Source organism: Scyliorhinus torazame, chromosome 3 (assembly GCF_047496885.1).
Source record: "Scyliorhinus torazame isolate Kashiwa2021f chromosome 3, sScyTor2.1, whole genome shotgun sequence".
Classification (NCBI taxonomy): domain Eukaryota; kingdom Metazoa; phylum Chordata; class Chondrichthyes; order Carcharhiniformes; family Scyliorhinidae; genus Scyliorhinus; species Scyliorhinus torazame.
Window position 1 is genome coordinate 190,928,881 of NC_092709.1, and position 23,542 is coordinate 190,952,422.

The following is a 23,542-nucleotide window of genomic DNA, read 5'->3' on the forward strand; positions in this document are numbered from 1 at the left end:
TAAGAATAAGGGGCGAAATTCTCCGTTATCAGCACAAAGTCCGCCGAAAAACTGCGCAAATCTGACTTGCGTCACGCCGGAAAAATGGTTCAAAAGTCTCCGGCCCGAAATGGGCTCGCAGCGACATAGAACATAGAACATAGAAAATACAGCACAGAACAGGCCCTTCGGCCCACGATGTTGTGCCGAACCTTTGTCCTAGATTAATCATAGATTATCATTGAATCTACAGTGCAGAAGGAGGCCACTCGGCCCCCCGAGTCTGCACCAGCTCCTGGAAAGAGCACCCCACCCAAACTCAACACCTCCATTCAACACCAAGGGCAATTTGGACATTAAGGGCAATTTATCATTGGCCAATTCACCTAACCCGCACATCTTTGGACTGTGGGAGGAAACCGGAGCACCCGGAGGAAACCCACGCAGACACGGGGAGGACGTGCAGACTCCGCACAGACAATGACCCAAGCCAGAATCGAACCTGGGACCATGGATCTGTGAAGCAATTGTGCTATCCACAATGCTACCGTGCTGCCCTTAAGAACAAATAAATCCACACTATATCATTTTCCCGTAATCCATGTACCTATCCAACAGCTGCTTGAAGGTCACTAATGTTTCCGACTCAACTACTTCCACAGGCAGTGCATTCCATGCCCCCACGACTCTCTGGGTAAAGAACCTACCTCTGATATCCCTCCTATATCTTCCACCTTTCACCTTAAATTTATGTCCCCTTGTAATGGTGTGTTCCACCTGGGGAAAAAGTCTCTTGACTGTCTACTCTATCTATTCCCCTGATCATCTTATAAACCTCTATCAAGTTACCCCTCATCCTTCTCCGCTCTAATGAGAAAAGGCCTAGCACCCTCAACCTTTCCTCGTAAGACCTACTCTCCATTCCAGGCAACATCCTGGTAAATCTTCTTTGCACCTTTTCCAGAGCTTCCACATCCTTCCTAAAATGAGGCGACCAGAACTGTACACAGTACTCCAAATGTGGCCTTACCAAAGTTTTGTACAGCTGCATCATCACCTCACGGCTCTTAAATTCAATCCCTCTGTTAATGAACGCGAGCACACCATGGGCCTTCTTCACAGCTCTATCCACTTGAGTGGCAACTTTCAAAGATGTATGAACATAGACCCCAAGGTCTCTCTGCTCCTCCACAATGCCAAGAACTCTACCGTTAACCCTGTATTCCGCATTCATATTTGTCCTTCCAAAATGGACAACCTCACACTTTTCAGGGTTAAACTCCATCTGCCACTTCTCAGCCCAGCTCTGCATCCTATCTATGTCTCTTTGCAGCCGACAACAGCCCTCCTTGCTATCCACAACTCCACCAATCTTCGTATCGTCTGCAAATTTACTGACCCACCCTTCAACTCCCTCATCCAAGTCATTAATGAAAATCACAAACAGCAGAGGACCCAGAACTGATCCCTGCGGTACACCACTGGTAACTGGGATCTAGGCTGAATATTTGCCATCCACCACCACTCTCTGACTTCTATCGGTTAGCCAGTTCGTTATCCAACTGGCCAAATTTCCCACTATCCCATGCCTCCTTACTTTGTGCAGAAGCCTACCATGGGGAACCTTATCAAATGCCTTACTAAAATCCATGTACACTACATCCACTGCTTTACCTTCATCCACATGCTTGGTCACCTCCTCAAAGAATTCAATAAGATTTGTAAGGCAAGACCTACCCCTCACAAATCCGTGCTGACTATCCCTAATCAAGCAGTGTCTTTCCAGATGCTCAGAAATCCTATCCTTCAGTACCCTTTCCATGACTTTGCCTACCACCGAAGTAAGACTAACTGGCCTGTAATTCCCAGGGTTATCCCTAGTTCCTTTTTTGAACAGGGGCACGACATTCGCCACTCTCCAATCCCCTGGTACCACCCCTGTTGACAGTGAGGACGAAAAGATAATTGCCAACGGCTGTGCAATTTCATCTCTTGCTTCCCATAGAATCCTTGGATATATCCCGTCAGGCCCGGGGGACTTTATATCATCAAGTTTTTCAAAATGCCCAACACATCTTCCTTCCTAACAAGTATTTCCTCGAGCTTACCAATCTGTTTCACACTGTCCTCTCCAACAATATCGCCCCTTTCATTTGTAAATACAGAAGAAAAGTACTCATTCAAGACCTCGCCTATCTCTTCAGACTCAATACACAATCTCCCGCTACTGTCCTTGATCGGACCTACCCTCGCTCTAGTCATTCTCATATTTCTCACATATGTGTAAAAGGCCTTGGGGTTTTCCTTGATCCGACCCGCCAAAGATTGTTCATGCCCTCTCTTAGCTCTCCTAATCCCTTTCTTCAGTTCCCTCCTGGCTATCTTGTATCCCTCCAATGCCCTGTCTGAACCTTGTTTCCTCAGCCTTACATAAGTCACCTTTTTCCTCTTAACAAGACATTCAACCTCTCTTGTCAACCATGGTTCCCTCACTCGACCATCTCTTCCCTGCCTGACAGGGACATACATATCAAGGACACGTAGCACCTGTTCCTTGAACAAGTTCCACATTTCACTTGTGTCCTTCCCTGCCAGCCTATGTTCCCAACTTATGCACTTCAATTCTTGTCTGACAACATTGTATTTACCCTTCCCCCAATTGTAAACCTTGCCCTGTTGCACGTACCTATCCCTCTCCATTACTAAAGTGAAAGTCACAGAATTGTGGTCACTATCTCCAAAATGCTCCCCCACTAACAAATCTATTACTTGCCCTGGTTCATTACCCAGTACTAAATCCAATATTGCCCCTCCTCTGGTTGGACAATCTACATACTGTGTTAGAAAAGCTTCATGGACACACTGCACAAACACCTCCCCATCCAAACTATTTGATCTAAAGACTTTCCACTCAATATTTGGGAAGTTAAAGTCGCCCATGACTACTACCCTATGACTTCTGCACCTTTCCAAAATCTGTTTCCCAATCTGTTCCTCCACATCTCTGCTACTATTGGGGGGCCTATAGAAAACTCCTAACAAGGTGACTGCTCCTTTCCTATTTCTGACTTCAACCCATACTACCTCAATAGGGTGATACTCCTCGAACTGCCTTTCTGCAGCTGTTATACTATCTCTAATTAATAATGCCACCCCCCCACCTCTTTTACCACCCTCCCTAATCTTAATGAAACATCTATAACCAGGGACCTCCAACAACCATTTCTGCCCCTCTTCTATCCAAGTTTCCGTGATGGCCACCACATCGTAGTCCCAAGTACCGATCCATGCCTTAAGTTCACCCACCTTATTCCTGATGCTTCTTGCGTTGAAGTATACACACTTCAACCCATCTCCGTGCCTGCAAATACTCTCCTTTGTCAGTGTTCCCTTCCCCACTGCCTCATTACATGCTTTGGCGTCCTGAATATCGGCTACCTTAGTTGCTGGACTACAAATCCGGTTCCCATTCCCCTGCCAAATTAGTTTAAACCCTCCCGAAGAGTACTAGCAAACCTCCCTCCCAGGATATTGGTGCCCCTCTGGTTCAGATGCAACCCGTCCTGCTTGCACAGGTCCCACCTTCGCCAGAATGCGCTCCAATTATCCAAATACCGGAAGCCCTCCCTCCTACACCATTCCTGCAGCCACGTGTTCAACTGCACTCTCCCTATTCCTAGCCTCGCTATCACCTGGCACCGGCAACAAACCAGAGATGACAACTCTGTCTGTCCTGGCTTTCAACTTCCAGCCTAACTCCCTAAACTTGTTTATTACCTCCACACCCCTTTTCCTACCTATGTCGTTGGTACCAATGTGCACCATGACTTCTGGCTGCTCCCCCTCCCCCTTAAGGATCCTGAAGACACGATCCGAGACATCCCTGGCCCTGGCACCCGGGAGGCAACATACCTTCCGGGAGTCTCGCTCGCGACCACAGAATCTCCTATCTATTCCCCTAACCATTGAATCTCCTACAACTATTGCTTTTCTTTTCTCCCCCCTTCCCTTCTGAGCCCCAGAGCCAGCCTCAGTGCCAGAGACCTGGCCGCTAGGGCCTTCCCCCGGTAGGTCATCCCCCCCCAACAGCATCCAAAACGGTATACTTGTTTTGAAGGGGAACGGCCACGAGGGATCCCTGCACTGTCTGCCTGTTTGTTTTTTTCCCCCTGACTGTAACCCAGCTATTCTTGTCCTGTACCTTGGGTGTGGTTACCTCCCTGTAACTCTTCTCAATCACCCCCTCTGCCTCCCGGATGATCCAAAGTTCATCCAGCTTCAGCTTCAGTTCCCTAACACTGTCTTTGAGGAGCTGAAGTTGGGTGCACTTCCCGCAGGTATAGTCAGTGGGGACACCGGTGGTATCCCTCACCACCCACATCCTACAGGAGGAGCATGTAACTGGTCTAGCCTCCATCCCCTCTTACCTTACAGAATATAGCTGCTGTGTGGACTAACTAGATCTCCGCCCTCCGACTCTGCTCCCAGTCAGCTACACTTCCTGTAAACTCCTGGCTCTCTTCGCACTCTTTGCGGAAATGTCGGAAACAAAATGAAAGGAGCACCTTACTCCCTCCTCACCTAACTCCCTCGGTCACCAAACTCTCACTATCGCACTCATAAAGCACCAAATTCAGCACTCAGTGCTCAAATTCAGCACCGACGTGACTGGATCCGCACTTGCGCACGTGGTTCACGCCGTGCAGCGTCATACACGCCGCACGGCGTGATGACTCATAAGGCCGCGCTGCTCCCCCCCCCCCCCCACCCGACCGGAACACCCGACCGGAACTCCTGACTGGATGGCTGGCCACCGCTCAGCCCTGAGGTTCTACTCACGGGATGTGGAGGCGCTCCTGGACGCAGTGGAGCAGAGGAGGGACGCCCTGTATCCCGGGCACGGCCGCAGAGTTGCCCCACGCCACAGCTGGCGTCTGTGGAGGGAGGTGGCAGAGGCCGTCACCGCTGCGGCCCTGACACCACGGACAGGCACCCAGTGCCACAAGAAGGTGAAAGTCCTCGTCCGAGCAGGCAGGGTGAGCCTCCCCATATCCCCCCCTTCCCCATATCCCCCCCCTTCCCCATATCCCCCCCCTTCCCCATATCCCCCCCTTCCCCATATCCCCCCCCTTCCCCATATCCCCCCCTTCCCCATATCCCCCCCTTCCCCATATCCCCCCCTTCCCCATATCCCCCCCTTCCCCATATCCCCCCCTTCCCCATATCCCCCCCTTCCCCATATCCCCCCCTTCCCCATATCCCCCCCTTCCCCATATCCCCCCTCCCCCATATCCCCCCTCCCCCATATCCCCCCTCCCCCATATCCCCCCTCCCCCATATCCCCCCTCCCCCATATCCCCCCTCCCCCCATATCCCCCCTCCCCCATATCCCCCCTCCCCCATATCCCCCCTCCCCCATATCCCCCCTCCCCCATATCCCCCCTCCCCCATATCCCCCCTCCCCCATATCCCCCCTCCCCCATATCCCCCCTCCCCCATATCCCCCCTCCCCCATATCCCCCCTGCCCCATATCCCCCCTGCCCCATATCCCCCCTGCCCCATATCCCCCCTGCCCCATATCCCCCCTGCCCCATATCCCCCCTGCCCCATATCCCCCCTGCCCCATATCCCCCCTGCCCCATATCCCCCCTGCCCCATATCCCCCCTGCCCCATATCCCCCCTGCCCCATATCCCCCCTGCCCCATATCCCCCCTGCCCCATATCCCCCCTGCCCCATATCCCCCCTGCCCCATATCCCCCCTGCCCCATATCCCCCCTGCCCCATATCCCCCCTGCCCCATATCCCCCCTGCCCCATATCCCCCCTGCCCCATATCCCCCCTGCCCCATATCCCCCCTGCCCCATATCCCCCCTGCCCCATATCCCCCCTGCCCCATATCCCCCCTGCCCCCATATCCCCCCTGCCCCCATATCCCCCCTCCCCCATATCCCCCCTCCCCCATATCCCCCCTCCCCCATATCCCCCCTCCCCCATATCCCCCCTCCCCCATATCCCCCCTCCCCCATATCCCCCCTCTTCCTCCCCCATATCCCCCCTCCCCCTCCCCCATATCCCCCCTCTTCCTCCCCCATATCCCCCCTCTTCCTCCCCCATATCCACCCTCTTCCTCCCCCATATCCACCCCTCTTCCTCCCCCATATCCCCCCTCTTCCTCCCCCATATCCCCCCTCTTCCTCCCCCATATCCCCCCTCTTCCTCCCCCATATCCCCCCTCTTCCTCCCCCATATCCCCCCTCTTCCTCCCCCATATCCCCCCTCTTCCTCCCCCATATCCCCCCTCTTCCTCCCCCATATCCCCCCTCTTCCTCCCCCATATCCCCCCTCCCCCATATCCCCCCTCCCCCATATCCCCCCTCCCCCACATCCCACCCTCCCCCACATCCCACCCTCCCCCATATCCCCAAGTGAATCCAGCCCTAACCTTAACCTCTGCAATGCATGCGCAACCGATGGCGTGCATTCATATACCTGCCTAACACTGTTGCCTTTTACCCCTGCCACCACCCCCACCCACCCCCCCCGCCACAGGAGAAGCGCGCACACAACAATAGGGAGCATGTGAGGACTGGAGGAGGCCCCGCTGAGGAGAGGCCACTGACCGAACACGAGGAAAGGGCCCTGGAACTGGCTGGCGGACCTGACGACCGGGAGGTTGCTGATGCAGAGGTCGGGGGCGAACTAGCAAGTGAGCCACCGACAGCCCGTCCCCAAATCCCCCCTCCCCATATCCCCCCTCCCCCATATCACCTGATCACTGCCTGCGTGTCTAACCATGCATGCTTCATTGTGTATCGCAGGAGCAAACGTCGAGGCACCCATCCCCGCAGATGCAAACCGCCTGCAGGATGCCCCTCGGAGGCCACGGGAGACGGAGAGACCCGGACCCTCCGGCATGCGATGCCCCTCGGAGGCCACGGGAGACGGCGAGACCCGGACCCTCTGGCATGCGACGCCCACAGGATGCCCCTCGCACACCACGGGAGACGGAGAGACCTGGAGCAACAGGGAGACGACACCCCCGTCACGTGCGGGAGCGACGACGCAGGCGTGTGCCACCCAGCGACGAGGGGGGCAGCCACAGGCCCCCGTCACATCCGAGCCAGGACACCACTACCCGGGACACCACTACCCGGGACACCCCTACCCGGGACAGCACTACCCAGGAAGACAAAATACCGGACAGTGACTCAGAGTGGATGGGTGGAGACGAACCCCCACCCCAAAGTGCCATGGACTCAGAGTGGGACGAAGAGCACGACACAACGCCACTGCTGTCACCAACACCCTCCACCATCGCAGAAACACTCCCCTCGGTGGGGCACTTTAGTGATGAGGCGTCTGGTACACTCACTAGTGCGCACAACACAGCCGTCCCGGTACAGCAGGTGGAGGTAGGAGCAGCAGAGGGGCCGGGCGGTCGGAGGGCAGCCCAGCCCAAGCGAACATCTGCCGCCCAGATGGATCCCGGGTTCCTGGAGTTTCCACACCCACACATAGATCCGATGCAACCACCGACCCAGAGACGAGCGAAGAGGGTGACGGCCGGCTTGCGGCAGCTGCAGTCGCAGGTGGAGGAGTCCACCCGCGTCCAGGAGCTGGAAGTGGTGCCGGTCATGCGTGCCACCCAGGCCGACACCGCACGGGTGGCGTCCGCGGTGGAGGCAATGGGTGCGACGGTGTCAGACATGGGGAACGGTTTGCGAGGCCTGGGGCTTTCCGTGCAGGAGGCGTCTGTGGCCCAGGACATGGCTGCCCTCTCACAGGAGGCCATGAGCCAGTGCCAGCGCCAGATGGCAGAGGCGCTCAACACCATAGCCCAGTCTCAGCAGGCCATGGCCCAGTCTCTGCAGGCCATGGCCCAGTCTCTGCAGGCCAGGGCCCAGTCTCTGCAGGCCATGGCCCAGTCTCTGCAGGCCATGGCCCAGTCTCTGCAGGCCATGGCCCAGTCTCTGCAGGCCATGGCCCAGTCTCTGCAGGCCATGGCCCAGTCTCTGCAGGCCATGGCCCAGTCTCTGCAGGCCATGGCCCAGTCTCTGCAGGCCATCGCTGAGGGCATCGGCGCCAGTGGCCATGTGCGAGCCGGCGTTGCACTGTCACAGACAGGGTTTGCCAACCCCCTGGGCTCCATGGCTGCATACCTGCAGACCCCTGTCGATACCAGCACGGGCCTCCAGGACTGGCAGCGCCAGATGCCGGGGGGGGAGTCGGATGGCAAGTCCGTTCGCATCCCCCACCCATGTAGAGGCCTGGGGGCCATCGGGCACCCCGAGGGAGGAGGAGGTGGTGTGGTCCGTCCCGGGTCCCCCTGTAGGGGAGGTCCCGGTACACCGCGACACCTCGGACTCCCCCCCCCCCCCCCCTTCCGTCCCAGGTGCATCGGGTGGGCAACGGGCAGGACAGGCTGGCAGCTCGCCATCCCAGTCGCCCGGGCCGCAGCCTGGCCCATCTAGGCCAGGACGCCCCAGGAAACGACCGCCAAAGGGATCCAGTGTCAGAGGGCAGGAATCACAGGAGTCCACCTCCAGTTCTGCTGTACCGTCTAGGGAACCAGATGGGCTAGACACAGGCGGGTACAATAAAGTAAATTAGCGCGGGCAAGAAAATATAATCTATACACACAACTGTTGATAAATAAGAAAAAAGCCAATAAAAAGATTTTTTTAAAAAAAGGTAGGGTGCCCTTTCCAGGTGCCGGTGCAGACTCGACGGGCTGAATGGCCTCCTTCTGCACTGTAAATTCTATGGAAAAAATTCTATATGAAAGTGCTACCACTGGACCACTGTTTTGTAATGTTCTATGATGTAATCTGCACCCCTCTTGGGATTACTGCATGGTACTTGCTTTCCATTGTTTTTCAGATATTAATTTGAGTATTCAGGGTATCCCACTAAAGCAATTGTCTGAATCTACAATAAAGCCTTCTTATTTTATCTGAACTTTTAAAACTTGCTTATTGTACCTCCAAACCACTAACATGCAACTACATTTGTTTCCTAGTGATGCATGGTCACGATCCAACCACCAATGTTGTTCTGTTGGAAGACGCAGCTGCTGTGTTAGGAGTGTTGTTAGCAGCTGGTTGTATGGGGCTAACTTCTCTTACTGGTAAGACATAATGTTAAAATAAGCACTTAATGACCAATTCATTTATTTCTAATTTTTCTTTCATATTAGGTATTACCTATGACTTGTTTTATGTGTATGTGAACAAGGTGCGCTCCAGCATAAGAGCTGCGTTAATTAATTTGGAAATATCAGTATTAATTACATTTGCAGTAATATGTTGTTAGAAAATAACCTTTAAAGATCTATTTCTGTATTCTCAACATTCATTCAGTAAGATTATGTTGGTTCCCCTGGGCGCCCTCGCAAAGCTATCTGTTAGGTTCCTTCTCATAATGTATGTCCATTTTGCCAAGAGGAATTCATCCAGCCCTTTTGTTTAATATTTTTCACCACCTTTATTGGTCATTTGTTCAACAGTTCCATAGCCAAAAATGAGTTGTCTCAATTTACCAGTTTTCTTCAATTTTCCCCATGAGCTTAAAATAATTTAAGGACTATTAATACATTTATTTAATAGAATATTAATTTCTGAATCTAATTTCCCTGAAATATTTAAAGACGTCTAAATCAATTTCCTTCATCCCATTCTCAAGACATTGAAGTCTGGATGGACAATCAACATCATGGCCTCATCTAGACTCCCTGCAATAACCTCCAACCTTCCAGTAATGAAAGGATAAAACTGAACAGAGTATCCCAAATGTAATGTCACAAGTCCGATACAACTTTACTTCCTTTATGACCTACAAGTCACACTGCTGACTATACACACATTTTATTTCCGAAGCTGCAAGCACTGAACAAGTGCTTTTAATGACCTTTCTGTCAAATTTATATTGTGTTTTTAAGATAGTAAAATAGCCCTAAGTGCTCCACAGTAGTGTTATCAATATCAGATATTAGAAGAGAGAGAATGGTCAAAAAAAGTAAGTTTTGAGCATTGTCCTGCCACCTGTTTAGAAAACGTTAAGGAATCATAATGTGTAAATTTGGGCAAAAAAATATTTTAAATTCAACTCTACAAAAGTGCATCTGTTGATTCCGCATATTTTCAGATAAGTGTCATCTTAAGAATTGAAATAAAACAAAGTAACCTTGTGCTTCAGTTTACATGCAAAAAATGTTGACATTTGTTACAACTCGTTCCCAGATTTCATTGTGAAGTCACACCAAATCTATTTTTTAAAATGTGATATTCTCATGCTGCTATTGTATAGAACAACTTATTAAATGATACAACAGTACCTTATTAATGTTTTTTGATAACTGGCCACTCCCACTGGAAGCATGATGTCAGTTGTCCGTTTAGTGACCTGGAACAATATAGAATTTGATAGATGATAAATCAAGATTTTTTTTTTTTTAATTGAATAATTTTAAAATGAAAGTTATCCTGGTGATCAATAATGTTGAGGGTAGAATGATAAGTTCTTACGGCTACATTATTTTTCATAGTCTGATCTTGTGCTTTAATTGCTGACTACAAACTATTTTCAGGTGACACAGTAGTTAGCACTGCTGCCTAACAGCGCCAGGGACCATGATTCAATTTCGACCTTGGATGACTAGGGATTTTGCACATTCTCCCTGTGTCTGCATGGGTGTCTCCGAGTGCTAGTTTCCTCCCACAGCCCATTGATATGCTGTTTTTTGTGGCTTGGCCATGGTAATTTGTCCCTTAATGTCCAAAAGGTTAGGTGGGGTTTCGGGGATAGGGAGGGGTGTGGGCCTAGGTAGTGTGTTCTTTTGGAGGGTTGGTGCATACTCGACGGGCCAAATGGCCTCCCTCTGCATTGTAGGGATTCTATGATCATTCTACGATTTTGTAAATCAAAAAACGTAACTTTCTTTTTGAGTGAAGAAGATGTAAGTTCGTCGAGAGTGGCAATCCTCGGGAGATCCCTACTCTGAGGAAAAAGTATAGCGAATTTATGAACCAGTACCTGTATCTTTTTTTTAAAAACAAACTATAATTACTTCAAATCTAAAAAAAAATTCTGGAAATACTCAGCAGATCAGGTAGCATCTGTGGAGATGGAAACCAATTTTGGATAATAATCATTACTACCATTTTTTTACGATAGCAGGTGTTGGTACTGATTCTGCTGTAGTCATATCCAGCTCCTCTAGACCCATCTTTCTTTTGTTTCGTTGCTTTGCCACATATCCCTTTTGTCATTTATTCTCTTTTATCTTCCATCCTAACACAGACCTTCCCTTTTATTCCTCCCTCCATGTTAGTTTAAAACCTGTCGCATCGCAACGTCCTTCAATTCTGATGAAAGACCATTGGTTATGACAAATGGCACATAATTCCCTGGTTCCCCAGTGTAGCATTTCGAGGGTACTCCAATGATGTGCTGGGGAATCCCTCTAGGAAGTTATAACGTAAGGGTTTACCTGGCAATTGGCCAGAAGTGCTAACTTCCTCTGGACAATTGCGCTAGGCTGGGAACCATCCAACAGAAGTGGTTTGAATTGCTAACTTCGGATGGTTCTTTCAGTTTTACCCTAATAGTTACTCTGAAAGAGTTAGAGGGAAAAAAATCACTTCTAACTTCAGAGTAACTATTCAAAAAAAAAAGACCCAACCTCATATGGGACACAACCCCCATCCCCACCTCACTGCAGCTAGTGCTATAAAAAGGGGATGTTTATTCGCTCTGCACCCCAGTTACTCCATGCCGATGCAGCCGGGGCGTGTTTCGCTACTCCTGTCTTACCGAGCCTGAGTAAGGAAGGTGCAAGTCCGTTGAGAGTGACAATCACCTGGAGATTGTCACTCTGAGGAAGTTATGGGCCATGATCTGTTTCTTACTCCATAGGTGCTGCCTGACCTCAGTATTTCCAGTATTTTGTATTCATTTCTGTATCTTTCATGTTGGTGCTTCACAGTTAATTTTTATCTGTGAATAAATATATATTTGTCCCATGTTTTTTATAATTGTCCAAGCAGCTCCGCACAATCTGTTTCTATAAACAGAATCTTTACCAGCAAATGTTTCCACATAGACATTGCTTAAGTGTTTTAATGCTGGTACAATTGAGCAGCTTAAGCAGTTACTCACTGTGTGTCCGTCTTTACTCAGATAATCCCTATTATGACAGCATCGGCTCCCTTGGTGTTGGAACACTGTTGGGTGCAGTTTCAACATTCTTGATTTACACAAATACTGAGGCTCTGATCGGGAGGTCTATTGAGCCAGAAAATGTACAAAGTCTTACTGAACTTCTGGAAAATGACCCTTCAGTAAGGTAATCAATTGGGTTACTCTGCCATCTATATGGAAAGCCTAAATGGCTGCTTAAAAATAATATTTTTAATGTGATGCTTCAAGTGAGATGTAAAGTGTTTCGGAGTAAATTTCCTTCTGGGGTGCACAATGTTGCTTGAGTGCCTGATTTGAGTTTCTCCTATATTCATCCATTTAGGTTCATAGATGAGAAAAAGACAAAACTCTGTTATGGGTCTTTGATCCTTTTTATGCAGTTTTCCTCTATGCACCATATCCAGACTATCCTTTCTACCGATAATTGTAGCACAATCTGCCATTTTTGTTTTGCATTACTGATGTTTTTTAGTGGCATCGTAATGAAAGTTCTGGTTCAAATGCATAAGCAAGGAAGATGAATGTAGTAAAAAAGGAGCAGAAATGTCTAAAATTGCAAATGTAAAATTTGAGGGCAAGAATTAATATCCACTTGGCGAGGCAAGAATTAATGAAGGATGGTCAGCATGGCTTTGTCAGGAAGAGATCATGTCTAACAAATTTGATTGAATTTTGTGAAGAGGGTGACTAGGTGTCTTGATGTGAGCAATGCAGTTGATGTAGTCTACATGGACTCCAGTAAGGCTTTTGACAAGGGAGGCTGGGCAATAAGATGAAAGCTCATGGGATCCAGGGCAAAATGGATCCAAAGTCCAGTAGCATTGTGGATAGCACAATTGTTTCACAGCTCCAGGGTCCCAGGTTCGATTCCGGTTTGGGTCACTGTCTGTGCGGAGTCTGCACATCCTCCCCATGTGTGCGTGGATTTCCTCTGGGTGCTCCGGTTTCCTCCCACAGTCCAAATGTGGGAGGTTAGGTGGATTGGCCATGATAAATTGCCCTTAATGTCCAAAATTGCCCTTAGTGTTGGGTGGGGTTACTGGGTTATGGGGATAGGATGGAGGTGTTGACCTTGGATAGGGTGCTCTTTACAAGAGCCGGTGCAGACTCGATGGGCCGAATGGCCTCCTTCTGCACTTTAAATTCTATGAAAATTGGCTTAGTGGCAGGAGGCAGAGGGCGCTGGTCGAGGGTGTACTGTATCCCAGGGATCGGTGTTTGGTTCCTGCTGTTTGGAATGTACTTTGATGATCTAGACATGATCAGTGAGTTTGCAGATGGCATGGAAATTGGTGGTGTGGGAATTTATCCACTTTTTAAGCCTGTTAAGACTGCTAATACCTCCTTTTTCACCCCTCCCCCATGCTAATTTGTTCAGCTATATATTTTTTTAAAATATAAATTTAGAGTATCCAATTCATTTTTTCCAATTAATGGGCAATCCCGGCTCTGGGTCACTGTCTGTGTGGAGTTTGCACATTCTCCCCGTGTTTGCATGGATTTCACCCCCACAACCCAAAGATGTGTAGGCTAGGTGGATTGGCCACGCTAAATTGCCCCTTAATTGGGAAAAAATGGATTGGGTACTCTAAATTTTTTTTTTTTTAAATCATCCTCCACAGTGAACATGATGCACAAACCTCGATCAGGTCCCTCCTCCACCTTCTCTGTTCTAATGGAAACAGCCCCAGCCTAACCAGCCTCTCTTCATATCTGACACTCTCTGCACCCTCTCTAGTGCAATCACGTCCTTCCTGTAGTGTGGTGACCAGAACTGCATTCAATACTCTAGCAGTGGCCTTACGAGCATTTTATACAGCTCCATCGTAACTTCCCTGCTCTCCTATTCTGTGCTTTGGCTAATAAATGCAAATATCCCATATGCCTTAACCACCTGTCCTGCTTTCAGGGGTCTATGGACAAAGCACCCCAAGGTTCCTCTGGTCCTCTACTTCCTAGCATCCTACCTTTTATTGTGTATTCCGTTTCCCTGTTAGTCCCCACAAAATGCATCACCAGACATTTTTCAAGTTTAATTTTGGTGGCATAGTGGTTAGCACTGCTGCATCACAGCGCCAGGGACCCGGGTTCAATTCCGACCTCTGGTAACTGTCTATGTGGAGTTTGCATATTTTCTCCCCATGTCTGCGTGGGTTTCCCCCAGATGCTCTGGTTTCCTCCCACAGTCCAAAGATGTGCAGGTTAGGTGGATTGGTCATATTAAATTGCCCCAAGTGTCCAAAAGGTAAGCTGGGGTTACGGGGAAGTGCCCCAAGTGTCCAAAAGGTAAGCTGGGGATAGGGGGAAGTGGTCTTTTGCAAGGTTGGTGCAGACTCGATGGGCTAGATGGCTCTCTTCTGCACTGTAGGGATTCCAGGAAATTCCATTTGCCACTGTTCTGCCCAGGCTGTCTATACCGTCCTGTAGACTTTCCTCCTTGCTATTTGCCACACCACCAATTTTCATGACATCTGTGATAATCTCACATCTTCCGGCTCCACAATGCCACTTTGATCCCTAATGGGCCCTACTCTTTCCCTGGTTACCTATTTGTCCTTAATATACTTATAAAGCACTTGGGGATTTTCCTTTATTTTGCCCACCAGTGTTATTTCATGCCCCCTCTTTACTCTCCTAATTTTTTTCAAATCTAGGCTTCTATTGTTTTGAGCCCCTACAATAAGCCTCCATTTTTTTCCCTTATTTAATCGTGTACATCCCTTGACATCCAAGATTCTCTGGATTTGTTGGTCCTACCCTTTTGTAGAGGGGTTAATAACCACGGGGCATAGATTTAAAGTAAGGGCCAGGAGATTTAAGAGGGGTTTTGAGGAAAAGCCTTTTCACCCAGTGGGTGGTAGGAATCTGGAAGTCACTGCCTATAAAGGTGGTAGAGGTGGGAATCCTTAAAATATTTAAGATGCATTTAGATGAGCACTTGAAATGAAAAAATGAAATTAAATGAAAATCTCTTATTGTCACAATTAGGCTTCAAATGAAGTTACTGTGAAAAGCCCCTAGCCGCCACATTCCGGTGCCTGTTCGGGGAGGCTGGTACGGGAATTGAACTGTGCTGCTGGCCTGCCTTGGTCTGCTTTCAAAGCCAGTGATTTAGCCCTGTGCTAAACCAGCCCCTGTAATGCCAGCATACAAGGCTATTGACCCAGTGTTAGGAATTAGGATTAGAATAGATAGGTGCTTGATGGCCGGCACAGACATGATCGGCTGAAGGGCCTCTTTTTGTGCTGTAAAGCTTTATGATGGGATATGGGCATCGCTGGCTAGGCCAGGGTGGGCGGCACGGTAGCAAAGTGGTTAGCACTGTTGCTTCACAGCTCCAGGGTCCCAGGTTCGATTCCCAGCTTGGGTCACTGTCTTTGCACATTCTCCCCGTGTCTGTGTGGGTTTCCTCCGGGTGCTCCGGTTTCCTCCCACAAATCCCGAAAGACGTGCTGTTAGATGAATTGGACATTCTGAATTCTCCCAGTGTACCCAAACAGGTGCCAGAATGTGGCGACTACGGGCTTTTCACAGTAACTTCATTGCAGTGTTAATTTAAGCCTACTTGTGACAATAAAGATTATTATATTACATTTGTTGCTATTCCCAAATTGCCCTCTAAGGTGGTGGTGAGCTGCCTTCATAAACCACTACAGTCTTTGTGGAATAAGTACCCATTGTGCTGTTAGGAAATGTGTTCCAGGATTTTCACCCAGCGACAGTGAAGGGATGGTGATGTATTTCCAAGGCAGGATGGTGAGGGACTTGGAGGCTAACTTCCAACAACTGCCTTTATTCTTCTAGATCATAACGATCATGGGTTTTGAAGATGTCTTGGTGAGTTCCTATAGTTCATCTTGTAGATGGTGCACACTTGCTACTGTGCATTGGTGGTGGAGGAAATGAATGTTTATGGAAGGGTGCTAATCAAAAGAGTTGCTTTTGTCCTGGTTGGTGTTGAACGTCTTAGTGTTGTTGAAACTGCACATTTCAGGCAAGTGGAGAGCATTCCATCACACTCACATCTTGTGCCTTGTAGATGGTGGACAAGCTTTGGGGGATCAGAAGGTAAGCTGCCCACATAAGATACGTGCACTTGTAGCCACAGTATTTGTCTCTCCAGTTCAGTTTCTGGTTGATAGTAACCCTATCCAGTTCAGTTTCTGATTGATAGTGGGTAATTAGATTCACTCTTGTTGGAGTAAGTCAGTGTCTAGCTTTTGAATTACACAAATGTTATTTGCTACTTGCCAGCCCAAGCCTGGATATTGTCCAACTCTTGTTGCATTTGGCCATAGTCTGCTTCAGTATTCGAAGAATAACGAATGGTGCTGAATATTGTGCAATCATCAGCGAACGTTCCTACTTCTGTCCTTATGATGGAACGAAGATCATTGATGAACCAGCTGAAGATGGTTGAGCTTAGGACACTACCCTGAAGAACTCATACGGTGGTGTCCTGGAACTGAGATGATTGACCTCCAATCACCACAATTATCTTCCTTCTCGTCAGGTTTGACTCCAACCAGAAGAGGGTTCCCAGACCGATTCCCATCAACTCCAGAGGACTCCTTGATGGCACACTCAGTCAAATGCTGCTTTCATGTCAAGTGCCGTCACCCTCACCTTCTCTCTGGAATTCAGCTCTTTTGTCCATGTTTGAACCAAGGCTGCAATGAGCTCAGGAGCCGAGTGATCCTGGCAGAACCCAAACTGAGTTTCAGTGAGCAGGTTATTGCTGTCTGTGAGCAGGTTAATGCTAAGCTAGAGCTGCTTGATAGTGCTGTTGATGACCTCTTCCATCACTTTACTGATGATCAAGAGTAGACTGATGGGGCAGTAATTGGCCAGATTGAATTTGTCCTGATTTTGAGTACAGGGCATACCTAGGTGATTTTCCACATTGCCGGGTGGATGCCAGTGTTGTAGCTGTACTGGAACAGCATGGCTGGGGAAATGGCAAGATTCGGAGGACAAGTCTCCAGTACTATTGCCAGAATATTGACTTGGCCCGTAGCCTTTGCTGTCTCCAGTGCCTTCAACAGTTTCTTGATATCACGTGGGTGAATCGAATTGGCTGACGACTGGCATCTGTGATGCTGGGTACCTTGGATGAGGCAGAGATGAATTATCCACTCCGCACTTCTGGCTAATGGTTGCGAATGCTTCAGCCTTTTCTTTTGCACTGATGCATCATTGAGGATGGAGATATTTGTGCAGCCTTTCCAGTGAGCTGTTTAATTGTCCACTCACTACTGGATTTGGCAAGTTTGCAGAGCTTGGTTGTGAGATCGCTTCGCTCTGACTATCACTTGCTGCTAATGTTGTTTGGCACATAAGTAATCGTGTTCACCAGGTTGACACCTCATGTTTAGGTATGCCTGGTGTTGCTCCCCCTACACTATTGAACCAGAGTTGATCCCCTGGCTTAGTGGTTATGGTAGAATGGAGGAACATGCCAGGCTGTGACGATATAGATTATGGTTCAGTACAATTCTGCTGTTGATGGCCCACAGTACCTCACAGCTCCCCAGACTGGAGTTGCTAGATCTGTTCGAAGGTGTCCTATTTAGCACAGTGCTAGTGCCATACAACACAAGAAGCGTATACTCCATATGAAGCAGGGTCTCCACAACTACTGTGTGGTGATCATTCTACCGATACACTCATGGGCAGATGCATCTGCGATGGACAAATGCATCTAAGATAGACACATTGGTGAGGATGTTTTTTCCTCTTGCTTGTTTCCTCACCACCTACCGCAGACCCAGTCTAGCAGCTCAATGTCCTTTAGGACTCGGTCTGTGGTGGTGCAGCAGGTGTTTTCTTTGCCCATGTTTGACCTGACGCCTTGAGACTTCATTGGGTCCGTGTAAATGTTGAGGACTCTCAGGACTGTGCCAGTGGATCAGGATGTATCCAGGGATGGTAACCGTGGTGTCTGGAACATTATTTGTAGGCCATGATTCTGTGAGTATGACCATGACAGACTTCTGCTTGATTAGTCTGTGGGACAGCTCTCCAACTTTTGCAGCAGATGGGTGCCCGCAAATGTTAGTAAGGAAGACTTTGCAGTCGTCAGGGCTGGGTTTGCTTTGTCGTTTCCAGTGCTTAAGTCAATGCCAGGTGATCCGTCCAATTTAATTCCTTTTTATTGACTTTGTCCCAGTTTGATAGAACTGTGTGGCTTGCCATTTTAGAGGTGTGGGAAATAGTTTGAGCCCAGTGCCCTGTCAAACATAGGGTGGTGGCAGGGGGATCTCGGTTAAGGAAAATGGATGTCTTTTTGTACGATTTATGGAACACCTCTCATTCCAGACCGCTCCCACAACTCTTTCTGTTACATTGACAACTTTGTTGGTGCCCTTTCATGCTCTCGTCTGGACCTGGAAAACGTTATTGATTTTTTTTTTTTTTTTGCTTCCAATTTCACCCTTCTCTCACTTCCACATGGTCCTTGACCTCTTGTCCATTTCTGGTGATAGACTCTCCACCAATATTCATAACAAGCCCACCACCACCTACAGCTCCTCATCCTGCTTCCTGTAAGGACTGCACTCCATTCCCAGTTTCTCCACCTCAGTCGCATCTGTTCTGAAAATGGCACTCTTCCACTCCCCATTGTTGTCTGCTTACTTCGACATATTTCATGCACCCTTCCATCCCCTCCCAGCACCAAGATTCGGCCCCTCACCAACCTCCGCATTCAAAGGATCATCCTTCGCCATTTCTGCGAACTTCAGCACGATGGCACCTCATAGATATCTTCCCCTAATTTCTCTCCTCTCTCTCCTCCTTCCTCCTCCAACCCGCCTCTCTTTCCCCCCCCCCCCCCCCCCCCCCCCAGCAGCAGCATTCTGTAGGGAACATTTCCTACGTGAGACCCTGGCCACTTCTGCATCACATCAAACTCTCCATCCCCTTCCAACATCACCTTCCCTGGCAATTGCAGAAGGTGCAGCACCTGCCTCACCACCATTCAAGGCCTTAAACACTCAGGTTAGGAAGCGTTTCACTTCCACCTCCTTCAATTTGGTCTACTGCTGCCAATGTGGTTTCCTCTACACTGGGAGACTTAAATGCAGACAGGGTGACAGCTTTGCGGAACACCTTCCCTCAGCCCGCAACCATGACCCCTATCTTCCTGCGCTTGCCATTTTAACTCAGCATCTTGCTCTCATGCCCACATGACCATTCTTGGCCTGCTGCAATGCTCCAGTGAAGCCCACAGCAAGCTGGTGGAACAGCATCTCATCTTTTGAAAATGCTAATTACAGCCCTCGACACTCAAACATTTGAATTAACTTTAAACTGTGAATTCTCTCCTCCACCTTGTCCCTTTTTTTATCACATACCTTTTTTTCTCGCAATGCAAAACCCTCCTCTCTTGCTCTTTGCTACATTTTTGTTGCTATCTCGCCCAGCTATAAATATCCGACACATTTTCCCCCTCCACTTCCGAGTCAAACTGACTCGAAACGTTAACTGTTTTCTCTCCCTACAGATGCTGCCAGACCAGCATTCTCTGGCCTCTTCTTGCAGTCCAGCTAGTGTCAACAGTATTGAAAAGAAATGCACATTAACACTGTGATCTAATGCATTACTTCCCTTGTAGGGAAAAATGCAGTATTAAATTGTTTGTATTGTTTTGATTTCTTTCCCCTATTCCACTTGGAAGCTCTGAATTTTCAAAAATATTTATTTTGAATATTAATGACCCATTTACTCTCATCAGAGCTGTGCATGATGTAAAGGCTACCGACATGGGTCTGAACACAGTGCGATTTAAAGCGGAAATCGATTTTGATGGAAGGATAGTGACAAGATCTTACCTGGAGAAACAAGACATTGAGGTGGTCTTACAGGTATGTGGCATTGTCACTAAAAAAAACTGACTGTGTGATGGAAGAACAAGTCCATATAAAGTTGCAATATTTGGAATAGTTCAATGATTAGAAAGGGAGAAGTTAATCTGGTAAAATGCCATAACATACCACAGGCTGCTGCTATCAATTTATTGTGGGCCATATGTATTTGAAATTACTCTTGAAATTTCCATGAACGAAATGAAATGAAATGAAAATTGCTTATTGTCACAAGTAGGCTTCAATGAAGTTACTGTGAAAAGCCCCGAGTCGCCACATTCCGGCACCTGTTCGGGGAGGCTGGTACGGGAATTGAACCGTGCCGCTGGCCTGCTTTAAAAGCCAGTGATTTAGCCCAGTGTGCTAAACGTTAATGACATTTAGCTGTAGTATTGAGTATGGGATATAAATTTGCAAAATTACTGAGAAACCAAAAACGCTATAAATACAATTCTTTGTTGGCCTGACGTAATTTCAAAAACACAGCCTTTTGGAATAAATTGATGCAATGAGGCATAAGACCAGATTTTCACTCCCAAGGCAGTCCATAGAAAGTTTTTAGGATCATTTCTCAGAACACCATGTTCTGGAGCCAAGCAGAGAGCGTGCTGTACCAGACCTGGTATTATACAATGAGGTAGGATTAATTAATTACCTCTGATAGAAGCCATTCCTAGGCAGCAGCGATCATATTATGATTGAATTTTACATTCAGTTTGAGGGAGAGAAGAGTAGTTCCAAGACTAAAAATGTTAAAGTTGGTATTAAACTTAAAGAAAAAGTATATAATTGTGCAAGGGTAGGTGGCAAGTCAGAAAATTAAATAGAATTAATGAAAAATAAGGAGATGGCAGATAAATTGAACAGTCTTATCACAGAGGACACCAGTAACATCCCAAAAGTAGTTATAATTCAAGAATTCAAAGGGAGGGAGAAACTCAGGAAAATTAGTCACCAGGGAAGTGGTATTGAGCAAATTGTTGGAGCTGCAGCTGATAACGTCCCTGGGTCCTGATTCTAGGGTCGTAAATAGCTAATGAGATAGTTGATGTGTGCGGTCATTTTCCAAAATTCCCTGGATTTGGGAAATGTTCTATTAAATTGGGAAATAGCAAATGAACGCTTTTATTCAAAAAAGGGAGGAAGTCCGAAAGCAGGAAACTACAGGCGAGTAGCTTAACATTTGCCATCGGGAAAATGTTAGAAACTGTTATTGGGCCATAACTTCCTCAGTGGCAATCAACGTTGGATTGCCACTCTGTGCTCAATAGCTATACGGATTTTCTTCCATGCCTGTATCGTTCAAACTTCCGATTCAGGCTGGGCGAGATCCAGGAAGTGCAGCTGTTTTTGAGGTCCAGTGCCGCAGCCCAACTCTCAGATTAAAGGAGGACACACTCCCTTTTTTAACAACACTAGCTGCTGTGAACCAGGTAAGTTAAAGGTCACATTTAAATTGACAGGCCAGGTAGAAGATAAGTATCTACGGTAAAATACATAGGGGTGTGGGGGGGGTGGTCAGGGATGGGGCGGCGTTGGAGCTAAGAGGGGAACGGACCTCAGATGGGGGAGTGGTCAGGTTGAGCCTACGGGGAGTGGGATGCCAGAAAGATGGTGGCTGGGCAATGGGCCACCTTCAAAGAAAACATATTGCAAGCAATGTCAATATATATTTGCTTGAAGGCAGGGCAGTACAGTGGTGCAGTGGTTAGCACTGCTGCCTATGGTGCTGAAGACCCAAGTAAGTCATTGTCCGTGTAGAGTTTGCACATTCTCCCCATGTCTACGTAGGTTTCACCCCCACAACCCAACCATGGTAGGTGGATTGCCCACGCTAAATTGCCCCTTAATTGGAAAAAGAAATAATTGGGCACTACATAGAACAAATATATCAAGAGCACCTTGGAAGATAGGGGTAGACGTGAGATAGTCAGAGGCTTTTCCCCAGGGTAGAGGGGTCCATTACTAGGGGGCATAGGTGTGAGAGGGGCAAGGTTTAGAGTAGATGTACGAGGCAAGTTCTTTACGCAGAGGGTAGTGGGTGCCTGGAACTTGCTACCGGAGGAGGTGGTGGAAGCAGGGACGATAGTGACATTTAAGGGGCATCTTGACAAATACATGAATAGGATGGAATAGAGGGATACGGACCCAGGAAGTGTAGAAGATTGTAGTTTAGTCGGGCAACATGGTCAGCACGGGCTTGGAGGGCCGAAGGGCCTGTTCCTGAGCTGTACATTTCTTTGTTCTTTGTGAAGCTGAAAAGGAAGAATTGTGGGAATGATAGATGTCAGGTCGAAAATATAATGGAGAATTAGACGAAATCTTGAAGGACTGGGGGAAGTGAAAAAACAAGGAGCAAGGAGAGAGCATAAGAGACTAAAAGACTAGCATAAAAGAGAATCCCAATGTTTTCTATAAGCATATCAATAATTAAAGGTAAAAGAAAGAGTAGGGCCGTTTAAAGATAAAAAGGGGAACTTGCATGTGGAGGCAGGAGAAATGGCAGAGATATTAAACAAGTACTTTGCATCTGTTTTTACAAAGGAAGATGATGCAACCCGCGTGAGCTGAGAGAGATGGTAACTGGTACGCTGGAAGAATTTATAATTGAGAAAGATGAAGTGCTGGGGTATTTTTGCTTAAATTAGATAAGGTGCCAAGACTGGATGAGATGCACCCAAGGGTTCTGAGGGAAGTGAGAGTGGAAGTTGCAGAGGCACTAGTGATAATCTTTCAGTCTTCCTTACACAAGAATTGTGCCAGATGACTGGAGAATTGTGAATGTTACACCCTTGTTCAAAAAAAGGTGCAAGGATAAAGCTGGCAGCTACAGACCAGTCAGATTGACTTCAGTGGTAAGGAAATGTCTGGAAACTATAGTTTGGGACTAGATCAATAGTCATTTAGACAAGTGTAAGATCAGGAATTGAATAATGGAGAAGACTTGATGGACCAAAAGGCCTACTTCTGCCCCTACACCTCATGGTCTTTACAGGAAGGAAAGTCAGCATGAATTTATTGAGGAAAAACCATGTTTAACTGAGGAGTTAACAGAGAAGGCTAATAAGGGTATGTTGATGTGGTGTATATGGATTTTTAAAAGACAGTTAATAGAGTACCACGTAAGATTGAGCAAAATTCTAGCTCTTGGAATAAAAGGGAAAGTAGGCATTTGAATAAGAAATTGGCTAAGTGACAGGAAACAGTAGTAATAAATGGTTATTTTTCAGATTTGGAGTAAGATTTGTAGTGGAGTTCCCCAGTGATAGAACCTTTGCTCTTCCTGATATTAATGACCTAGACTGTGATGTTCAGGGCATGATTTCAAAATTTGCAGATGATATAAAGATTGTAAACATTGTCAACTGTGGTGATAGTATTGAACTTCAAAAGGACATGGGCATGAGTGGTAGATTAAGTTTGGTGAAGTGCAATTTGATTCATTTTGGCGGGAAAAATATGGAGAGAGGATGAAACAAAAGAGAAGGAGACACCGG

At 47.7% G+C, this 23,542-nt stretch overlaps 1 protein-coding gene across 2 annotated transcripts in view; it reads left to right on the forward strand.

Moving 5' to 3' along the window:
• Positions 1-23,542, forward strand: part of slc30a9 (solute carrier family 30 member 9) — a 201,548-nt gene that overhangs the window by 168,431 nt on the left and 9,575 nt on the right. For both annotated transcript variants that reach the window (XM_072496665.1, XM_072496666.1), the window contains 3 exons: positions 9,002-9,109; positions 12,160-12,325; positions 19,916-20,045. In XM_072496665.1, coding sequence (XP_072352766.1) covers positions 9,002-9,109; positions 12,160-12,325; positions 19,916-20,045 — 404 coding nt within the window. The remainder of the gene's footprint in view (positions 1-9,001; positions 9,110-12,159; positions 12,326-19,915; positions 20,046-23,542) is intronic.